This window comes from Drosophila virilis, chromosome X, assembly GCF_030788295.1.
Source record: "Drosophila virilis strain 15010-1051.87 chromosome X, Dvir_AGI_RSII-ME, whole genome shotgun sequence".
NCBI classification, from domain to species: domain Eukaryota; kingdom Metazoa; phylum Arthropoda; class Insecta; order Diptera; family Drosophilidae; genus Drosophila; species Drosophila virilis.
In genome coordinates, this window is record NC_091543.1 from 18106654 (window position 1) to 18131327 (window position 24674).

General features: G+C 39.8%; 1 protein-coding gene across 6 annotated transcripts in view; it reads left to right on the forward strand.

Moving 5' to 3' along the window:
- Window positions 1–24674, forward strand: part of nAChRalpha7 (nicotinic Acetylcholine Receptor alpha7) — a 140972-nt gene that overhangs the window by 6361 nt on the left and 109937 nt on the right. For all 6 annotated transcript variants that reach the window (XM_070211279.1, XM_070211280.1, XM_070211281.1 and 3 more), the window contains one exon: window positions 15718–17656. In XM_070211279.1, the coding sequence (XP_070067380.1) occupies window positions 17416–17656 (241 nt within the window). In that variant the 5' untranslated portion in view covers window positions 15718–17415. The remainder of the gene's footprint in view (window positions 1–15717; window positions 17657–24674) is intronic.

Consider the following 24674-nt stretch of genomic DNA (forward strand, 5'->3'; position numbering starts at 1 on the left):
CGTGTGTGTGTGTGTGTGCGTGTGTGTGTGGCTAAATGTGTGCTGCCATAACGGTGCCTAAAACTTTCGGGCAGCTGAAAGCAATAACGGCGCATTCTTTGCTTAGGTTTTTGGCTTCTGGTTGTGCTTCCGCTTTTGCGTCATAGCTGGGGCCTAATTCGAGGCAGTCACTTGATTTTTAATAAATGCTACGTTTTTATGCGCACAGATGATACCGAAAAGAATGCCAGTAGACGTAGGGGTATTCGAGTGTGAGTGGGCGCAGAGCTGAACGTAGGAGTACGACAAGGCATTAGAGTAAGACTTAAACGAGCAAGTGCGCGAGAATGTGCAGGGATATGAGCATAAGTAAAAATAGGCGTACGAGTATATGCAAGTATTTATAAGTAGAAGTAGATGAGTAGAGGCAGCGAGATTCTGAGTATCGGGTTGAATTATGTATAAATGGATGAGTAGGAGTAGTATCATTATTAGTAGATATAACTGTAGGAGTGGAAGTATTTATAAGTAATTGTAGGAAATCAAGTGTGAGATAGATATTTATAAGGGAATGGATAATAGTTGAGAGTGTGGGTAGTAGAAAATATATAAGTAGAGCGAGTGTGAGTATAAGTACGAATAAGTGAAGAGTGTGGGTAGAAGAGAAAGCGTATTCCAGGGTTAGAAGTCGATGCGTGGAAGATGGGTGAAAAGAAGAGAGAGCGCAACATATATGAAATTGTGAGTAGTAGAGGCCTATCCAAGGCTGCAAGTAGAATTGGATAATCGACTAGAATAGAGATTGTGAGTAGTACAGAAGGTTTAAGTAGGGCGCGTGTGAATATACGTACGTGTAGGTGAAGATGTTTAAGATGAACAGAGTGCGCTTTCCAGGGCTGCAAATTTAAAAAAAAAAAATGCTCAGTTGTTCGGTTAACAGATCGCACCGTAACCCATCCCTTAGCTTTGACTCGGTTCGGCGGAAGCTCTGAATTAGCAATTCTTGAAAGAACTCAATTTGATACTGAGAAGAATTCAATTTGTCACTGAAATTAGCCCGTATTACTAAAAATATTGCGAGCCGTAAATATTTTTATACAAAATGCAGGCCTACCCAAAATCGGCAGCTACCAAACATGGTTAGAAATTTGCCAAGGTTGTGTAGGCAACATTTTTTTTACTTTAAGACTTTTCTTTTCCTCCAAAGCTTATGACTTTTAATTATAACATGTTAGAATTTAGGTTAGACTTTTTTTTAGGACATATCAGGTTTGGTTCGGCTTAATGCCGGGTAAGCATAAGTTAGTCCTGAAAAGTATAATTCAGTATGCGTGGAGGTATGACTGAGAGAAAAATATGTATGAATTATTCTTAACACACACTTTGACTAACAACATTAAGCCCAGTTGTTAGAGCCGCACGAGTCAGTTTCAGGCCAAGTTGCGCCTTATATGGACTGACACATGACACATTGATGTACATAAGGCAAGTAAACATTATAAATACTTGTAGTTTTAGAAAGTACTTTTGGCCTGTGCAAGGCATTTGCCATTACAATTTTGGCACGTTCCAGAGTTTTTGTTTGTGTGCATTTTCTGTGTGCTCTCCATTTTGTATTATCTTAACTGCTTTTTTTTTTTTTTGTTTTATTTTATTTTATTTTTATTCTATTTTCGTGTATATATATTTGCTGTTAATTAGAGGCTGGCTGTCTGGCTGGCTGGCTGGCATGAAGCTGAAATAAATATGCTTTCACATGGCACTGAGGCACTTGAGCGTTCCTTCTTAGTTTTTGGTCGAGCTGTTGTTGGGTTGTGCAGAATTCCTGGTCCAGAATATGCGAGTGGCAGTCCGAGTCCGCTCGCTTGCCCCAGATAATTTAATTAAAAATAGCAACCATTTGATATCAAACAAAATTGTACGCACAACAACATGAATGACTAACCGGAAAGTGCCCCCAAGGCGGTTGCAGTCAGAGTTCGTTCGTTTCCGTCTCTCCGTCCCCATGTCCTCGTGTCCGTATTCCAAGCTGACTGCATGATGGGCCACATGAAGTCCGACATGCGGCATGCCGGGGCGCGAGAATTCATTAAACTTTAAACCGTAATGAATACTCAACAAATTTGAAAGACAAGAAGAAAGACACCGCGTGCGGTGCTCACAAATACAAATACAAATTCAAATACATACACAAATACACAAACACAAATTCAGACTCAAAAACACAGAACGAAAGGCAACAAGATGCCGCACAGCTATTGCTGGCTATTGCCTCAGGGTTTCGGCTTTAGCCACAGCTTTGGCTTTGACTTTGGCTTTAACACAGTCGAGGCCCCAATGGGGGGCTCTTCTCGGTTGTCTATTACGCGCACTCTATCTGCGCGCCACCTGCAATTGGGACGCGCCAGCTTTTGGCCACTTGGCACCACATAATCAGCACAGTTTATGCTGTCGCCATGTTACGGTCGCAACTTGGTGCTGGAACCTTGGGTTCTCGCTTCTTCAGACTGCGGCTGCCTTTTGCACACGCTCCAACAATATAAATATAATTTACAGCGAGTAATAATCATAAGAAGCAGGTAAAAGTGAGATGCGCTAAGAAGTTAAAATAAAAAAAAAAAACAGGAAAAACAGCAAGAAAAGTGAGAAAAATGCGAAAAACCCAAAGAAATTGTAGCCAACAAAATGAATTCAACCATTTAAGACACCGAAGCTAACATGCTCTTTAAAAAATGTGTGCTAACGAAGCTTAAACAGAAATATCGTTAAAGGGGTTAGTAAATCTTTCAATTTATGAAGTGAAAAAATTGAAAAAATGCCAAACATGAAAAACTTTCATAGCTATTGATTAAGGGATATGGATAAAAAGTATCCACACAATTTCTTTATATGCCGATTTTAAGCAGTTCCGGTTTTTCTTTTTAAAATTGCAGTGGAATTCTGCGGCTTCTGTCAGCGAAAAAATAATATATATTGTGCAAGAATTTAGTAGTCGTTGTGCGTATACCCTGTGCTTAGCTTCGTTAGTTGGAATTTTATTCAATACGTTTTCGCGTTTCACCACTGCGAAATAAATACTCCAAAATAAGTGCTAGCAAAATGTTAAAATTGATCTGTGAAGAACTGAGGAGATTTCAAATTTTCAAAATAAAAAAAAACCAAATGTTATTTCTAGAGTCCATAGCTTGTTGCCATTTTGCATTTCTCTTTTCATTTAATGGTTATAGGGTATCAAAAGGGTAGAACAGTATTTTAATAATTCAAGGCGTATACGCAATATGCGTATGCTTTTTAGTTACTGTTACGCATACGCTGTGTGCGCCACGCCACGCCACGTCGCGCCGCGCCACGCCACGCCATGTCACTCGCCTTTATTTTGGTGTACAATTTGCATTTCGTGCGTGCGGAAAGTAAAGTTAAGCTCCTGTTTATTCATTGGGGAACAATCTCTGAATCAACGCTGCCCTCGTCACATCTATAGCCACAGACATGTCCACATGCCCAACTGTGTCCTCATCGTTCTCTTCGTATTCGTCCTCGTCCTCGTCCTCGTCCGTGCCCTCATCCTCATCATCGTCATCGACATCGGCACCGTCATCGCCATCGTCTTAATTGTGTGGAAATAAGCGAGTGAGTGGCCCCTTCATGGCAAGTTAATTGCGGGCTTTTGAGTCATGTGCTCATATTAAATATGCATGTGAGGGCACGGCAATGAAAATGCAGAGGCAGAGGAAAGGAGATTGAAAAGGAGCCTGCCAATGGAAACCCACAGCCTACACGCCCGATCGAGCTGTGCTGCATAAAGGCACACTGCTCTGTGTGCCAATCCGATTAATTATGCATGAATTTACTTAGCCGCAGCTCGCGATATATACTCCCAATTATACAAGGACACGGCTCAGACACTAGTTATTCACGGTGTGGGTGGGGGAGGGGGGCGGGTCATATGCCACACAACCTATTCAATAGCTTTATGTTTCAAGTGCTTAGCTCAATAATTAAGCAGATCTGTCACTCGAGGACCTACAGCAGAGCAGCCTTTGCTGGCAAATACTCGTAATGTTTACCAGAAGCCAGGGCTCTTTGTGAATTGCACTTTGTGGAGTCTAATACCATTCAGTTGCTTACACGGGCAGTTTTTTTAATTAGTCCTTTTTTTATACTTATTTTGTATATTTTTATGAACCTTTAAAATGTGCTTTTTATGTTAAACAAAAGCGCTCTAGGCGGGAGAGCCCGACTTAGGGATATCCTGAACCCTCTTCTACCTGCGCCAAATGTAGTTTAAATTACGAATTGATAGCTATAATACTTACGAAACATACTTGATAGAAACCTACAAGATAGTGAAAGAAAGAAACAATTTTTGTCGGTTGGCTGAAAACGATTAACGGTAACAAACTCGTACTGCTCGGGCACTGAGAGGACCTACATTCCACATTTTTAAGTCTCTAGCTCATATAGGTTCTGAGATCGACGGACATGGCTAGGTCCACTTGGCTGGCTTTGATGCTGTTCAAGAATATGTATATGCTTAATGAGGTCGGAGATGCTGGCCTCTGCCTCTTACATACATTTGCATAAATACATTTTTCCCTTTTTTACCCATTATCAAGGTGTTCAGGGTGTTCAGAAAGCAAAACTTATCCAAAAGCTTCGTGAAGTTCCTAATGAAATAACCTATGTTTTCGAATCCAATTATTAATGCATAAAATTAAATGAATTATTGAATAAAAAATTTCAGCAAATATCTATTACACAGTAATGCGTTAGTAAAAACTCCCTTTTGCCAAAGTTTAGGAGCTCTTGAGTCTTTTGAATTTAAACTGAAATCTTGGTTATTTAAAATTTCTTTTTAATATGAAATTGTCTTTAAATAAAAACAAATATATCATAAAAACCAAATTTGTTGATATTATGCAAAGCTTAGGCTGGTGGTCCAATAAATAAATAAATGTTCAAACATTTCAATTGAACCAAATAGTTGCTGGGGGCAACGCAAATGTGTTGCAAGAGCTCAAGTACTTTGAGCAAGCGTGGGCAGGCAATTTCAGTTTCATGAAGAGTGTAGTTTAAAAACTGCCAAGCAGGACGGACAACATTAAATTGTTTTTAAAACAAGCTTGAAACATGCCGCGCGAGGGATCTTAAATCATTTAATGCCTTTAGTTGTTTAGTGGGTCAATTGATTTAGGTAAATTTTGCAGATGCACTCTGCTGTATTTATGTACTATTATGTTAAAGAGAGTTGCGTATAAATAGATATATATATATATATATATATATATGTGTGTGTGTGTGTGTGTGAGAGTGTGCATACGTATGTTGTTGCGGTTGATTGTTTGTGTGCAGTGACTGTGGCTCGAACCGCAACAATTGCAGGCGACAGGTGGAGGCAAATAAATAAATTTGACTGTATGTGTATGTGTGTGTGTGTGTGTGTGCGTGTTGCACTCGTTAGGATTGCTGCAAGGTGCCCAAGGCATGACCACATGGAATATTACTCATACGCGCTATTAGCCGTACGCTGCTCACACACACAACACACAGACACGCCCTCTTAGTGACCACGTGTGGCTCAGCTGGGTTGCAATGGTTGTAAAAGTATTTGTGGAATTGGATGTCGCAAAGGGTTTTGCTTAGAGATGCCAGCCATAAGAGCTTGTGTGTTGTTCTTGCTATTGTTGTTGCCACTGCTATTGTTGTTGCTGTTCCGGTTGTTGTTGTTGTTATTGTTGTTGTTACCATCCAAGTGCCAAACGAAGCGTGGCAACCTCAAAACGTAAATTTTAACGTCCTTGACATTTTATGCCGTTTGGCGTTTGGATTCCATGTAGCGTGCTGCGCGCAAATGTATCAAAGTGCGTCTATATATACACACATATAGACTTATATATATCTATATGGTTTCCTATTTATGCGCCGACAATCTTAACCTGCCCAGAACATTGGCAACCTCACTTTATAGCGCTTCATTTATCTGAGCTTTACCTTCAATATTACGCCATCTAATTGTTTACTTAAGGCCCTAGGCCCATAACTAGTTAAGAATTAAGCCAGGTCAGGCGCCTAGCCTGGCTTAAATGGTTGAATATGCCGTAGCATATCTCAGCACTCACATACACACACACACACATACACACACACGCGACACACGCGCTCCTGCCCCGAAGATTACTGTCAGTTAACCCGGCCGGCATTCGCTTGGAAAAAGGTCAATGCACAAGATTTTACCGTTGCTGGCATTGTTTGTGTTACCTTTTTTTGTTGCTGTTCATGTTTTTTTTTTTATACAAAAAATATTAAAAAAAAAAAGTGACACAAATTCGATTTGGAAAATCGCCTCGAACCTGGGCCTGGACCCTGGAAAACCTAAACCTGCACCTAAGCTCAATGACCGTGCCGTGCGTTAGATTTTGTGTCAGTTCATGACGCGATTGCGTTTCTGATTATGTGCAGAGCCAACGGGACAAAAAGGTTGCGCCACGGTGCTCAACCCTTTGACCCAAGGGCCCCGACGGGCCAGCGCCACAGTGCTGCCCCAAGGCCCAACGCCAGCTGGGCTGCGGCATATAATATACTCGTAGTTTGTACTTATTTGTACATATGCCACATATCGTACTATCAGCGATTTACACTTAATTCGTACGATTCTTTTATGCCCATACTATGTTAAAGCCAGGCCCGGCTGGTATGCTTACAGATGTGCAATCGATTGGCTTAGCTGCTGAAGTTTGTTCTAATACCCTTGAGGGTTTTCTTGTTTTGTTATAAAATGTTAGACGCATGGAAGGATACATCTCCGACCCAATAAAGTATATATATTTTTGATCAGTATCAACAGCCAAGTCGATATGGATTTGTCCGTTTGTCCGTCTGTCTGTTTCTATGCGAACTAGTCTCTCAGTTTTAAAGCTGTCGTCAAGTGCCTCTTTCGGTTGCAAGCAATACATATATCAGAACTGGCTAGATCGGACCACTATAACATATAGCTGCTATAGCAGCTATCGCTGGAAAAGTATGTTCTTGTTTCAAATACTTTTTTGTTATTTAAGTTATCTTGACCAAACTTGGCATTTATAAGTTTTATTATGTTTTCTACATTTATGCTTTACCTTATTTAGATCGGACCACTATATCATATAGCTTCCGTATAATAAGCTTTTTTATTTACGAAAATATCTTAACCATGCTCGGCATTTACTATTTGTTCTGTGCTTCTTAGATACGGACAGTGCCTTAGGCATTATGAAAAGTTTGGAACTGCAAGGGTATTAAGTCTTTGGCGAGCCAAATTATATTAAGATAACTTGACCAAACTCGGAATTTAATAGTTCCATTTTGATCCTTATTTACTTGAAAAACATAATTACAATGGATCACTATATCATATTAATGCCATAGGACAGATCTATCAAACAGTAAGTCAAGCTCAGCATTCTCACATATAGGGCAAATGTTTGGAAGGGTATTAAATCTTTGGCGGGCCTTACTTACACTCCTGAATTTCTCGTTAAATTTCTAATTATTTAGTTTTAGTACCATGTTTAAATTTGCGCTTTTTGTTGCCTGCTACTGTTTGTCATATCCTTTGAGTCTTTGTTCAATTATGCCTCAAACACACAAAAAACAATGCCTTAAAGCTTTCAGCGTTTGAAAAAAAGTCAGAAAGGAAAAAATCAAAAACAAAATTTCGGATGCATAATTCTTGTGGTTTGCTGCTTTGGAGTCCTTCTGATTACGCCTTTGTGTTGCTGCGCTGAGTCCTTGTCCCCTTTGATAAGTTAGTCCTGTGGCAGTTGTTGCATTTGTTTTCCACAATTCCTGTTGCAGCTGTGGTCGCAGCTGTCACTTGCAGCATTGCGTGGGTGGGCCACACAGTGTACAGTGCAGAGTGGAGAGTGCAGAGTGCCGGGTCTCTGGGTCAAATATCCATCCATCAATCATTTCGTCAAGCAGTGCATGACAGACATGCAGGCCAGACCACAAACAATGCATCAGCAGGTCGCAAAGCGACGATTGCTTTGATCATCGATATTCAATTTTCGATAGTCGATAGGCGATAGTCGTTGCTCGTTCACACAAGTTGTGGGTGGGTTGTGGTGGGTTGAGGAGGGGAGGGTTGCGATGCGAAATAGATTTTGTGGAGTAAACGGAAGCAATAAACCTGATTTACTTTGTTGGCACACATTTCTTTCCTTCGGACCGCCTGGGCCGCCCCCGCACATGTGATTTCTGCTGTTTTCCGTGTGCATTTTCCATTTTGCAACATATATTTGTTGTTGTTATTTTCTATTTCGATTACCGTCTGCGCCCGCTGTGCACCAAATCGAAAGGCTAGCAAAAATGTTTCCTTAATCCAAGTGGGTCTCATGCTTTGAATGCCCTTCTACATGGGCGAGTGTTCATCTGAGTTTCTCTCTCTCTCTTAGGTTCCTTCTCTCTCTCATCTGCTGCCTTTGTATAATTTAGCTCTCTCTAACTATTGCTTTCTCGCTTTATTGCTCAGTGTGTTGGCGATGTTGTAAAAAGTTTTATTTGTCGCTGATTTGAGTATCGAGGGCAACGCCTATGTACTCGTACTCGTATGTGACCCTTCTCCCTCCTGTTTTGCCTTAACCCAGCCCCTTGTTTATTTGAGTCAAAGCACAAAACAAAAATGCAAAGTAATGCAATTTATCTGCAAAACTATGCTGCCACGCCCACACCAGCCCATGGTCTCCTCGTCTTCTCGTCCTGCTCAACAGAGTGGTGCGCAAAGCAACAACAAAAATAAGCAACATGATGCACAAATTACATTTGAGGATGTACTTGTAGCAAAAAAAAAGCCAAAAAAAAAAAAAAAACAAAAATAACAAAAGACAAAAAAATTGAATGTTGTCTGTCGCAGCGATAACAATTAATTTAAGTGAACATTTTTAGATATTTCTGTGCCTGTTGTAGTAAGGGAATCCGCATCAAATCAATTACAATTACATTCGCTATATATTCATAAAGTTAAAACATTCGTTTGGAAAACCCATTGCAATCTAAACTTAATGTTTGCAGTTTTTATTTGTAGTTTCTAACTTTTAGCTTCAGCTGCGGTTAAAAAGTGAAAACTTTTTATGGCTTTGCATAGAGTTGAAATTCCTTTGAGACCTAAAATTTAACAGTAATTATGTACAGCACATACGTATGTAAATACGTATGTATGTATGTATGTATGCATGGATATATGTATATATGTATGTATGAAACAAAAATCATGCATTGAGCAGAAAACAAATTAAATAAAATATAAATATTTGGAAAGCTGAATGTTACTTATGTAATGTGCATGTGCATTAAATAATACACTGTATTTAAATACATAAGTATGCGATACTTTGTTGCATATTGTATGCAACAAACATAAAGCCAAACGCCCTGAGCCAATTGACCTAGACTCATATTACGCATATTGACCTAGACTCATATTATGCACCGCGGCCGTTTAGCTGAAGGCTACGCTTAAGTAACGCAAGCGAAGAGTGACAGACACGTGTGTACTTAATAATGCTCTGCTGCGACAGTGCGATCTATAAGTATAATAAGTGTCTATATCTAAGGCTTAGAAGCGGACAGAATTCCGAATAAATAACATTCTTACTGCACGAGAACAGTCGCGGTGTTTATCTAAACATATTTCACTTAATTTTAATTGAAAGTAGCTTAATTTAAAAAGAACAAGCATATTTTTAATAATCAAACGTGTTTTAGTCGGGATACCCGACTAGAGGATACCCTGAATCTTCTTCTACAAACACCACATGCATATCGCCCTAGCTGGGAAGTGGGGTGGCCACAAATGAAAGCTTCTCGATTGTTATATATTATTCTAGTAGCTGCACGTCACATTTGGTGAGTCAAGCTCGTAAAACCAAAGAGATTTGCTGAAAAAACAGGATTTTGAAATGGAATTGTTTCACTAGAAGGACATACGTTTAAAATTCCAAGTCTCTAGCTCTAATATGTTCTGAGATCGACGCTTTTATACGTAGGGATGGACATGTCTAGATCGACTCGGGTAATGATGCTGATCAAGAATACATATACTTTATGCTTCTGCCTGTTACATACATTTGCATAAAAACATTTTACACTTTTTACCCATTTCCCATGGGCTCAGTGTATAAAACGAACTAACTTTTATTGTCAGTTTGTTAAGTGATGTGTAAATACAATATGTCCATATATGTACGAATATATCCCCAATTTCTGTAAAAGAAATCATATAAGCTTGTTGCATATGTCTCTAAAAAATTGAACTAATCGTGTTTTTTTGTTGCTACTTTGTACCAACATCTGAGACCATAACCACATCAAGCTGCACAAAATATATACTATATGTATGTGTAATTTTCCTGTCGAATATGCCAAATAATAAAATCAAAATATTTGGCAATATTTAAGGAAATAAAAATGGCAAGCTTTAATTTAATACAAATAAATCTGTTTAAATTGCGTTTAAGTTAATTGATTTCCTTGAATTTATTATATTCCTTTTGGGCCTTAGATATTGCTGACTTTTATGACGCACACAGGCTAAATTAAAGAAATCCGAGTCTACTTTCAAGCTTGTGCGAATATGCAAAATGTGTGGGGATAATAAACTGCTAAATATGTATGTCAGTTTGGCCAGAGTTGCCTTAGCTTGTTGCCACACAACAAATATTTAGCACATTCACACACACACACACACACACACACACACACACACACATATATATATAGATATATATGTATTTTGTTTGGATTTCGCCTACTCGACAATAGCAGCAGCAGCAGCAACCCGAGAGTGTGTGTGTGTGTGTATGTGTATGTGGGTGTGGGTGTGGGTGTGTGTTCAGGTTTAGCGGGGGGTACCTTTGTGTTTGTCGTCTCTGTGTGAAAATATTTCTATGTCCTTTAATAAAAATGATAAGTCACAGCCGGGAATAACAGAAATTGTGAGCACGGTGAGCTGCTTTCGGTATGTCGGGTGTGCATGGAGTGGGTTCTATTGTAATGCTAAAACTCGGCAAGGCTAACATACACGAGTGATTTAATTAAACGACATACTCTTACATACACACACATACACACACACACACACATCTAACACATGTTGTTTTTTTTTGTGCAATTGTGAATTTGTGCTCGAAAAATACCAAAACTCTACACGATGCACATTGCATTGGTTTTAGAATTCAATTATATTGCATCAAGCTGAGCGTTGATATGCACAAAGATTTGATACACAAAAATGTTGTCAACAGAAATAAATGCATGGCACAACACATCAAAGTCCCCCCATGCCAACAGAAGCACATCATGCATCATGCGCCGTTATGGATTGCTTTAATTGCCCGAACCCACATGGATTTTAGTCCATTCGGTGGAATTCTAGAAATTACGACTGCCAAAGGATTCTCAATGTTACTGTTTTAAATCAAATCAATTGTCCAAAAATCAAATGAACCGAACAAACCAGACGGACACTTTCAAATATCAAATTTGTAAACGGAGATCAAAGCACGAGAGAAAAAAAATTATAGACAGGAAACTGGTTCAACTTTCCGAGTTAAACAAGCGTGATGCCCCGTAGCAAGCCCCGAAGAGCATTTCCAGTGGAAAACAGCTAGAAGTGTCTCACCGAGTGCATGGGAAAGTAAATTTTAATGGGAGCATCTTTTTTGTACAATCCAAAGTCTGCCAATCCGATTTCGCATTCCTGCAAAGAAAAACCAACCCAAATCGTTTCACATGTCACTTCAATCGATCGTTTGCACATATATTTCTGTGTTTTTCTGCTCGTTCCTTTTTGCCACACTGGCGAAATGGGAAAATGTGGCAACGAGTTGTTAACTTAGCCGTCGCTCATCGCCTGCTCGTTTATATATGCCGGCCTGCGTAATCCTAATGAACGTCCTGTCCCTCGGCTGTTGCTGTATGCTGTATGCTGTATATCCTTACGGCATAATTGCTATATAGCACACTTTTTCTCCGGCTTAAGGCTCAAGGCTGAAGGCCTTAGGCAAAGGGTGCCCAGTGCTCTGTCCCCATTGGCATGCCAGTTCAGCGACTTTTACGCGTCATTGCCGAGGGTGTTGCCACAGCGCGTAGCCATCCATCCATTGGATGCCGATTCCACACCCGATGCCTTAGCTGACTGTGATGCCATGCAAAGGCTCGTTCATCTTCTCTTTAATTGAACGCACACAGCTCTCGAACGCATTCGCTCTCTTGCTGATCTGTCTGTCAACTCGACTGTCAACTCGCTTAACTAGTTTATGGACATGCTGAATACTAAACAACAAACGAGACAAACCAATCAAAGGCAATATGGTTTATATCTAAGTCCTACTCTGTTCATAATTAAAAAAAAAATTTTCTCATAGTTCTTAAAAATTTATTTGCGGAGCCTCTAAAATTTTTGCTTTCAACTTTTTCTTGCCTTGGACTCACCATCAATATTATAATATATTCTATTGTATGTACCATAATTACATTATTTTATAGGTAGTTCCCTATTTCAAATAGGGAGTATGAAAGTTAATACAAACTTCCTCAATAGTTTTCTTCGTATCTTGTTTGTTTCAAACTACTTGACTTAACTGTACAGTCTGCACTATCAGCTATATTAGTGCTTATGTGGCGTATTGCGTATACGCGCTGCTTACACTAAACGGCCAAGCGCAGTCTGTCTGACTTATAGCATGTTTGTTATTTATAGAGGGCTCGTTTAGTTTTAGCTTTAATCAGAAAATACATAAATTGTGTGTTGCTTTTCGCAATCGGAATGCCAGAATGCCAACTAGTTATCTTTGCTAAATGCTCAATGTTAAATTAAACATAATTTTGAGGCGCATTTAAGCGAGCGACTAAAGATGATAAATGGTCCCCGGCTGACTCTGGCAACAATACGGTTCAGAAAAAAGCCAATAACGCCAGAGACCCACCGGCACAACCAAACCCACCGAAGAGCAGCTACAACAAAAACATTGAGACAGCAATCAGCAGCCGCGCGGGTGGCTGTGGCGCCCCAGATAATGCGTATTGCCGAACGGCGTGTCACTCAGTCAGCCAGTCAAACAGCCAGTCAGTCAGTCGAACAAATTGAGCCACAGGATGGATTCATCCAGCGCAGACCCAGCTCGTCAGTCACTCAGGAAGAGTGCGTTTACTAAAGGAAGACGCTTGTAAAACTAACGATAAGCGTCATGTAATTTGTGATACGAGCGTTTACGGTCCTAGGTGTTTTTGTTTGCGTGTGTGTGTGTGTGTGTGTGTGTGCGCGTAAACAAGCTCACATTATGAGCCAGCAAATTGATTTATTGTAGTTTATTTTACATATAGGCAAAAAGGTGCCCTCCATCCGAAAATAGGCTCAGAGCGGTGACCTTTTTGGTCAATAGACTTGAAAAAAACAATTTTTTATTGCTCAATTCTCTTCGCTGCCAAAAGATACATCATCTATTAGCTATACGAATGCATACCGACAACACTGTTATTCAATATGGCTCTAAATCGGCTAACTGCCAAATTTATTGATTAGCATGCTACAACTTAATTAACTCTCTACGTGCTCGCGTGCTGTATGGCCATGAATTATTCACTTTCCAGCACTAGAAAAAAACCAATTACAATTTTATTAATCAACTCTCATTTTGGGTGGCTTTTCATGTTTTTAATTTACAAAATATTATTAAATTACATAATTAGCAACTATTTAGTTTGCATTGCTCCGCCGCTTATGGCCGCTTATGTTAATGCAATAAATTTGTGTGTTATTGTAGAAAATTAATTTAATGTCGAGGTGACAATAATTTGAGGTGTTTCAATTGTGCGGCAGGCACTTTTGGCCATCCGAGGTTGTCAATTTTGGGCATTGCATTTTTGGCATGGATTGCACAAGCGCAGTTTCTTACGCTTAACGAAAGGTTCGCTAAATAAATATTGCGGTTTTATACCCTGAACCCATTGAAAATCGGCTAAAAAGGTATAATGTACTTGTGCAAATGTATGTTACTGGCAGAAGGCAGCATCTTAGATTCCATTTAGTATTTTTTCACAAATCTCTTAGGGTTTTAGAGCTAGAGTCACCAAACTTGACATGTAGCTTCTGAAATAGTATATAGATCAATATATAGATCTTTCATTTTATAGCTGTCGCCACCCCTTCGTCAACCTCAATTAAAATTTTTATTGCTTCTAAAGCAAACGAGCTCGTAGCACGAGCTGCATTTGTTTACTAATATGTTAATATATGACTTTTGCGAATTAATTGAATTATTAATCCACAAATGCTTAGCAATTAAAACAGGCAATTCAAAGCTCGCTATTATACTTTCCTCTTGCCGTTTTATTCTTAACTTTCGATGCAACATTCTATTCAGAATTTACTGACTAAACTAATATTTTATGCTTAAAAGACATCAAAGTACAATGAATACTACAAGCTAGTCAGCCAAGACAATACTAAAAGTAAGAGAACATAAGAGAAACTATAATAATAAATAGTGCGATATCTCCGACTTCGTAAAATCTTTCCGTCATCTGATCGCTCGTTTGTTCTGAGTTGCCGATCTTAGTATTTTGTTAAATAACGAACGAAAAATAATTATAATTAATTAGTGTCTTATATGTAAGTTGTTTATTTTGATGCATAATGACATTTTAGTTTTTAAGTTCTCTATTCTTATGTATTAAGCACTTGGATTGATCGATCAAAGGTTATTAAATAAATAAATAAATAAATTCAACGGATCGCTCATCTCCATGAAATGCACTTTCTACAGAGAGACAACATTTGCAAACAATTAAATTGTATATGCATATAATTTTTTTTTAAATATAAGCAACTCTTATATCGCAATACTTTTTTGAAAAGATCAGCTTCCAGTTCATTAGCTCTGCTTTATCTGGATATTTCAATTGAAACTAGACTCAACTTCGGCAGCAGTAGTTGGAAAAGTTGGTCGTCTGCCAAAATGGCTGTGCTGTTGTAGCAAATCTAACTGGATGTCAGATACACTGTGATCCTTTCGGCTAGGCCCGCATCCTGGCCTCCCATTCACACACAAACACACACATACATATGTAATGCCGGTGTGTGTGTGTGTATACGTGTGTATTTATGCATTTGTGGGTCACAGCCTGCATCGTCCGAGTGGACAGTGACGGAGAACGACCCTGGGTCTGGGGCTCAGTTCCAATGGGACATATTTTATATTTAATGCAAGACATTTGTCATGCGGTTGGCGCATTTATTCAAAGTATTTGCTGCAATTTTAATGCCAAAATGAAAGCGCAATTTCAAATACCAAATATACACGCATACATATGCGCATGTGCATATACATATAGACATGTATATGGACATATATACGAACATTGGACACCAAATGCAGCGAGTCACATTTTATGTGCCCTGCGCCTGGCTAACTATTTAAAAATGAATTTATGCGAACATCTGTATGCGTTTCATTTTGAAATGTTCTATTTGTAAATGTGTTGGAAGCACTACGCACAATATGCTGAGAGCTGTCTGATGTATATATACATGCATATATATATACATATATGTATATCTCAGGGAGATATATGTAGATCTAATATGTATTTGTAACATTATGTGGAAAAAAAACACACACACCTGTACTAAGCATTAAATATAATTATAACTACAATTTTGTTAAAATTTCTTTTGTTTTTTTTTTCTTTTTATCTTTATAGAGTTTGGAATTTGGCAGCTGTGTGTGACAAATTGAATCAATTTTTGCAAATATACAGGACATGAAATAAACAAATGAAACTCTTCAAAGACAACGCTACCGAAGGGCATCAATAAATAAATGTGCATATACTTGAAAATAATTTTTTCAGTATAAGAACAACAAAAAGGGAATAAGAAAAAACTAAGGAAAAACAAAAAAGAAACACACACACTCACAAGCAATCAAATTCTATTTTCAAATTGAATTTTAAATGCACTCACACACGAGGCAGTAAAGACGCTTGACTGTTTGGACGAGCGGAAGAGTGGAGCAAAAGAGTGCGGGCTGAAAGGACATAACGACAATATTTGCCATCAAAATCGAAATCGAAGTAGTGACATGGCAGCTACTTGTTAGCCAAACACAGTAATCAAAACTTGCCGAGCAGCAGCAAAGCAGCAGGATCCGGGCAATGCGAATGCCGTAAACAAGTTCTGGAAATATACGGAAAAAATAATAAAATAAACGGAAACGCAGCTTTCGATAGCCAACATCAAACAAACATTGCCGGAAAAGGGCCCAACAACAGGGGCACAAAAAACCCACACACAAAAAGAGAGACAGAGAGAAAGAGAGAGAGGGAGAGCGAGAGAGTGAGATAGTGAGACACACATATAAAACAATTGTGGCCCGAGTAACAATCATAGCAACAATCAATCAGAGTCCGAATCGTATATAGATTTCGTACCTGCATCTAAAACTAAAGCCGAAACAATACAAATAGAAATTCCTGTGGCGTTGACAAGTTAAATAGTCAAGGTCAACGGCCTTCCGCCATTCGGAGATGCCACAAATGTGGGCAACCAGCCGTTGCTTACAAACACCGTGCCGTGCCGCAGACAGAGGCTGAAAGACGTGCCGCACTCTCCAATACACGGCTAACGTCAAGTCTTGATTTCCGGCCAAGCAACAACCCTCCCCCCCTTCCCAGCACACACACATACACACACACAAGAGCACAACCCCTTGCCGCAAAGAACATTTTTTGATAAATGGCAGCTAGAGTAAAAAAATTTGTGGCAAGCCAAAAGTAAAAGTTTTCGCTTGCTTGCAAAATTGAAAGGCAAGCAAAAGGTGGCGCAGATAAGGGCCAGCAACAATAAAAACAACAACAACAATAACAACCGTCCCATCAGGAACAGAAGTGGCATTAGCAAGCGTCAGCCTCGACTTTGATAACAACAGCAACAGCCACAAAAAAAGAAAACCAAAAAAATAAAAAGAAAAAAACGAAAAAACACTCATAAACAAGAGGCAAAAAAGTAAGAAAATAAAAAAACAATTGCCGTTGAAAATTGTTTTCGTTGTCGTTTCGTTCGTCACCCTGTCTCCGACCCCGACTCCGACACCCTGAGCCCCGTCCGTGGTTTGGTTCTGGTGCTGGTTATTGATTCACTGTGGCACAGCACCCGCCGCCTGCTTACCGCCGCCACCGTCACCGCCGCCACCGTCATCGCCTGATCGATGCGCCATATGTCTGCCTAACGGACGCTGCCACTTTGCCACTTGGCCGCATGCCACAGGTTGATGTTGAGGTTGGCGCTTGAGTTTGAGTGCAACGAGCTTTGCGTTTGAGAGTTTGAGTAATTGTGACGTCACAACGTGATAGACACTGATAGCGACTGACGAATGCCAATCGAACGGGCTGTTTGAATAAATGAATGCCCTCAATTGGCTTTTAACTGCAAACAGAGCAGACAACGCCGCTGCCCAAGTTGAAGGCAGCAGCAGCAGCCGGAGAGCCATTCCCAAATTGATACACTCAACTAACCAAATGCGTCTGATTGTGGCCATTACGAGAATGGGCGCCCAGCGGACGCACACATCAGGCACAGCCTGTGCCGTCGCCATCAAATGGTGGCTGGCTTATGCCCTGGGATTTCTAATATTGCTGCCAGGTGAGTGAAAGAAATGAAATTACATTATAATAATAATAATCGACTAAGACCAGATATAAACAGCTGCAAGGGATTACTGATTGGTTGATGTCCAAATCTTTACAAAATTAATTACCAACACGCAGCTATTAAATTAAGTAGCCATTTCTGAAGTCTTCTTCAGGCCAATTGGCAACTGTTTAAGCTGTTATTTAAGCTATTTGTTGGTTAGTAATTCATTTAACTTTCATTAGATTTCTATTATTCTATATTCATTATAAGTTCTATACATAACAAATATCTAACTCCTGTTAGATCTGGGCTCAATTAAAAATATGACCGTGACATCCTTTTCTATAAAAAAAAGTCCTGCTATGAATTTCCGAGTTATTCTTTAAAAATTGGTCTGAATATGGATACAACTTGAGATTGATTTTGTTATAAATTCTCTACTCAGAATTTCCATAAGAAAAATGGTTTCTAATTTGACCAAAACAGTTTGCGTTGGGCTAAGGATAGCTTTATTGTTTGATCTGATTTCTTTAAATGTTCATAGTTGGACATAAACCAGCTAAGAATCTTGACTATATTATTATTTTTTTGCTGTGCATTAAACCCCATACACAGCAGTTCATTTGTAATATTTATTTCGATTCGATGGTAATTAACTGTTCAATTACTTACGAATTTAATTGGATTGAATAGCCAAAAAACGGCGACTGCCATTCAACTCATTTGCTTAAATATAGCGGCAATAATTGAACTTTAATCAATGCTAATTACACTTTACAATTGCCAATTAATTTAAATTTTATTAGCTTTTTAAGGCCGCATACATATAAATATATATATGTATATGACACATAGATATTCGGCTAAATCGCTTGGGGTTCTCTATTTTTTTTTTGCTGAGCCAAGTATATGCTGTTTCTGGCCATTTGGGCAGCAGCAAAAAGCTAGTAAAGTGCGGCGTGGCCCTGGCGAATGTTTATTACGTATACGCAGCGTGGCAACAAATTAAACATGACTCGCTTTGCGTTAATGCTGGGGGCGATGCTCGATACCACTCGTCGCACTGTGGGAGGCAACACGCATAGTTATTGCTGCTGCTTTTGTTGCTGTTGTTATTTTTGTTGCTGCTGCCATTGCTCTGACTGTGACTGTGACGCGCTGCCGGATGCTGATGGCTGATGGGTGATGTGAACGTAAATGTGTATGTGAGTCTGCTGATTCTGACGACTGGCAATTTGTTTATTTGATTGCATTTTCTGCACTTGTTGGGCGCAGGGGCTGGCTGGCGCTGGGTTGAGGTAGCGGCAACTGTTTGCCCGACTGCGCGCACAAATCAAAGTCAACTGCGGTAAGTGGAACGACAAATAAAGTGCACCCGTTTTATGGAAGCAACGAGTTGCTGCCATCGCTTTTGCTGCTCCTGCTCCAGCTGCAGCCTCCGCTGCTGCTGCTGTTGCGGCTCCTGCTGCAAGTAGCCTGTGGCCCAATACAATTGGAAATCGCTCAATGCTGACTGGCAAGCAAATTTTTGGATCCTTTACATACGAAACGAAGGACAATTAGATTGATGAACGTCGATCCGAGACACGTTGATTGCGGTGTCAGCAAGAATGTGAAACTCTTGCTACCAAAAAGATTCGGCCATAATGATAAGATTGATGAGCTTGTACTTGAGAAGATAGCATATACTTTATCTCAAGGATGCTTCAAATGTATGATTCCGATGATAGATGACAGCAGCTGCTAGAGATAAATGTTAGATACTTTAGCCAGATGATATAGGAACTATGAGTAGTTGGCTGCTGCTGCTTAAAACAGTTATTGTTATTGCCAATGTTTAGGGGACATTTGCATAAGCTTGACCCCGTGCTTCATCAAAATGCCGCATTCTGCAGCAGCAGCAGCCGCAGCATCTGGACATTTCTTTCCTCACTTTGCTCAGTGGCATCATTCCGAATTGCCGGCTTTTGTTCGTCGCATTTTAGTTATGCATAAAACAACTTCTGTGGCACGTTTCAAATCATTTTGCTTGAATGTTGTCACCGTCCCGCTTCACTCCAACCCCATCAGCTGCCAAAAAATCCCCTGAATTTTCGCTCAAAGCTACTTGGAAATAATTCTCGTTATTGTTGTTCTTGTTGTTGCCTTAAGTATTTCTGCATATTTCCTGTGTGTTTCTTTCAGTTTTATGAATTTTTGCTACACATGCTACAATTTTTGCCCACACATACAAACATGCTTGTATATGTTATATGAATTCCAGTCAGTTTTTCTTGTTTCTTTTGTCAGCCCGGTTTTATCTTTACCCATGCACAGGTGCATTTTTTGCGAGCTTACACACAAGTCCCCAACCAGCCAGACATTCACTTCCACATCCACATTTAAAGCCGCATCTACATTCGGGGGCCAGGTGCCAAATGCTGACCGGCTTCAATATGCATGCTAATTTTGGGCTCCCACTGACGCGTACAAAAATCCCGATTCCAGTCGCAGTCCCCCCTGTGCACACATACCCATTCGAATCCCTTAACCCATTGTCCATTTCCACTGGTTGCCTCAATTTGATTTTAGGCATAAATATTCATGAATTGCTGTCCATGCGATTGCGATATGTCCTGCCATGCCGTGCCGTACCTTGTCGTTCCACGCCGCGCCGCGCCGCGCCGCGCCGTGTCCTGGCGACTGTAACTGGAATTTATGCTGCCGGTCTTTTTGCTGATAAAACAATGCAACAAATTTCAACAATAACCATTTTCATAGCTCACAAAACTGCAATTCATGCATTGTTTGCCATCGAAGTGCCAACGCGTTCTATTGGAGTTTATGCATATGAATTGATATATAAAATGAGATCTAAAACCCATGGGAACATTGCAGTCAGACGCAACTGACTGCCTAATACTCTGTCTGATATTAATTTGCCATGCATCCAGTGAACGTAGAAATAGTTTTGGGCCGATCTCCAGAGTAGCTCGATCTTCAGTAATCTTACATAGTTCACTTCTGTGGCAGACATAGATTTGTTCGAATTGTCACGCCTTGAAAGAGTGCAATGCCAACCAATAAACTCTTTCCGGTCTGCGAGCGAGCATATGAACTATTTAATTAAAATAATAATAATAAAAGCTAATGCTTAGGCTTTGATAAGCTAACAAGCGTAAATGTTAAATAACAGACAGACTTGTATTTGCCATACATATATATAATATGTGTATATACACATTTGTATTTGCTAGTCATATATAGGCACATGCGCAGATATCTAGTTATCGCTTTGTCGACTCCAAGGCGTCGCGAACGATCAACTGCAGCTCCTTGCGCACCTCCTCTGGGACCAAAGCGCGTGCCTTGGGCACTATCTCGGCGTGGATCTCTTCATAGGTAACATTTTTGGCACCTCGCTTGATCAGAATGTTGCGTATCATCTTTCGAATCGAATCATACCAGCCGCATTCCTGCAGACGCAACATCAGCAGTTGCCTCAAATCGTTCGGATTGTTCGCGTTGACTTCAGACAACTGGTCTTCATCCGTTGGGGCTTGAGCGCTTGTAAATGATTCTCGGCTGCTGGCCATAATATCAAAGAATTTTGCTTAATTTGCTCAGTTATTTACGACTCAAATGACAAATTAAATGTGTGGCAACAGTTTCGCAGCCATCTAGATGTAAGATATGTTTCTGCCTCTCAATATTAAATATCGGCAAGTAGGCATCGGGTCCTTAACTCTTCTGAGTCTAACCTAAATGAATCATGGAACATGGGCCAACATTTGATAAGCCTTTGCATCTAGTTTAAACTGATAAGCTGAAGATATGATCGCATTTTGGGGATTGACATAAAGACATTATATTTAATGTATGGTATTTATATATACGTCGTATTGCAGTTAATTTATTTCAGTTTGATCTGTAGGATCCGGGGCTTCGCGCATGCGCACTTGCAGCTCCTTGCGCAACTCTACGGGCACCATGGCACGTGCTTTTGGTATTACTTCATTAACAATATCCTCGTAGCTTACATTGTTTACACCACGCACATCGAGAATGTTGCGTATCAGTTTTCGAATATTATCACGCCAACCGCATTCCCGTAGACGTTGCTGCAGTAGATCCCTCAAGGCGTCCACTGTCTCGGTGTCGAGATTACTGGTCTTCTCTTTCTCAGATTCAATTCTGCAGGCAGTTTCCTTGCTGCTGTCCATAATTCCAGAGCCTTATTGAATATAATAAATTTAAAATGCTTTGTTTTAATCAATAGCAAGTAAAATATGTGGAATGACAAAATTCTCGTAGCCAACGTGATGTGATGTTTGTCCAGCCAAAAATAACGGAATTGAATTGAATCGATATTTAAACCCTGAACCCATTCAAAATAGGTCAAAACGGTGCATTTGTGCAAAGGTATGTAACACGCAGAAGATAGCATCTCTGACCCCATAAATCATATCAATTCTTATCTAGCATCAGTAGTCGGGTTGATCTGGCCATGTCCGTCTGTCTGTCCGTCCATATGTATAAACGCAAGGATCTCAAAAGCTTTAAGAGCTATAGAATCACAATTTTGAACGTAGGTCGTCTAAGTGCCCGCGCAGTACCAATTTTTTTCGATGTTTGACAACTTGTCACTCTTCGAGGCAATCGATAATCGAAATACTGTTTTTTGAGCAAATCTCTTATGTTTTAGGATCTAGACTCACCTAACTTGAAATGTAACTTCTAGAATAGTATATTTATACCAAGTATCAAGTATTTTTCATTTTATAGCTATCGCCATATGTTGACGATTTATGTGCGCATTTCTTGTTCACTTTAAAAAGCAACCTTAAGCTCAAGCGATAAGCTGGCTTGTTAAGCCCTACACTGATTGGTTTGATTCAATTAACCTTTAACACATAATTGTCAGTCGTTGTTAACACTGTTTTCAGTGCTGTCGCCGCATTGCCATACCAATTAAAAACGCGATATTTGCACTAGGAATGCACTTCATAGTAAATAACTAATTTGGCTATTCATATGCTGCATTTGCGAGTTATTAGCTAATTTTAAAACGTTTTTCATTTGCGTCCACTGTTTAAGTTGGTTTTCAAAAAGTTGTTCTCATTAGTTGGCTATTTTGTTTATTTATTTAGTATGCAATGTAGCCTGTTTTGTTGAACATTGTTGCGATAAATTGCAGAAATTAACTCGCATTACGTATGCGCAGTGTTGGCTGCTGCAGCCAGTGCTAATTACGCATTGTTGCTGCTGCTGCTCAGCGAGAGAGAGTACTGCAAGTGCTTTGGTTTCGAATCAGGGCATCAAAAGAGCAACAACAACAGCAACAGTAGTTGATGGCAATAACTGAAAGCAGTAAGCGTGTTGTGTGTTGTGTGTTGCATGTCGCCCCGCCCAGCCACTTAATGCCCGCCCAATTAATGCAGCTTAGCGCCTGCTGCCGCTGACTGAAGGACCAGCAACGGCGAAGTGAACAGCAAAATCAGGAGGCAACAGCAGCAGCAGGAACAGCAGCAACAACAGCAATAAGAAGCGTCGCCAACGCAACTTCATGGCGTGTTGCAATTAAGTATGACAAATTACTTGACAAGTGCCTCTGGATGCCGCTACAATGTTCAAGTTGCTCTTCATTGGCAACGCCTGGCTGCTTCGCTATTCCTGTTGCTACCGTAGTTGTTGCTGTTGTTGCTGATGCTGTTGCTGTTGCTGGTGTCAGTGTGCCTTGGGCGCGTTGATGCGTGCTTAGTTACTGACACTTGTCGTCCATGTGTCTGCCTTGCCTGTCTTTTATGTTCACATCTGTGGTAATTTTCTAATGTTAACCAATAATGCGATTTAATTACTACACCTGCGCCTGCTATACATTGTGGCAAATGAGTCGCGCTTGATGCGCATTTGTTATACTTTTATATCTTTCTGCTAAATGAACAGCAATAGTGCTGGCTGTTATCGAAGTGAAAGCTAAGTGAAATATAACAATTTGTGAAAATAGCTATGTGCGAAAAACAAGGAATATCTACAAACTACGTAGGAAATAAATGTGTGTGAAGATCTTTGGAAGTGTATCCGAGCGAGATTGGTAGGACAATCCGTTATCCAGCAATTTTCCACTGTTGCGGGTGACATTTCTCAAAACTAGCTTAGAGACAGTTACATTATATAAATTCGGTTTTCTAACACTTGCAAGTTTGGGTTATGCATTATCAGGCGATCGATCGGTCAGTTAATGTATGTACGTATATATTGATATAGAACTATTTTTATATATGTATGTATGTCAGTCCTCTATTTGGCGTAATGTTTAAGCTCTTCGGAAATTGGAAAACTTCTTTATTATCTCATTTTCTTTTTCTGATTTTGCAATTGAATTATAATTAATATTTAATTCATCTCACTTACCTAAGCTTTTAACAGATGTATAGCTGCCTTGTAGATGCAGGTTGGGCGGCCAGCTTGCATCTGTTTCAGCGATGGCTGACTGTGCCGAAACGATAATAATATCTTCAAGATTACTTTGTCAACTACACAGTACTCCCAAACGATAACATCGATATGTATTGCAGCTTTGAATGTATTTGAAAAGTGTTCACCCAATTTATTGTTGCGGTTATTTTAAATTGGCGATTTCAAGACAAGCATCAATTAACTTACTGCTAGTGCAATGGTTAGTTTCGGCTATGCGTTCGTATTGATTGAAGTAATTTGCAATTAGCAAGGTCTAATTAGCTAGCCAAATGTTCAATTATTCAGCTCAATGCTGCCAAATGCCAATGGAAATGGACATGGTATGTTGTTTTCTGGTCAGGTTCGCGCTAGAAAATATAAAAACCACTTTTGCCGCATTCCCGACCAGCGAAATTGAGTTCAATGCTCAGTCGAGCCGAGAGCAATGAACCGGGTGGCAGGCATAGCTGTTGGCATCAGCATTGGCAGCTGCAACAAGAGTTTGGCAAAAACACTGAGCACCCACACACAAACACACAACATACACCACACACAGACCCATAGACACACAGAAACACAGAGCCTGCAG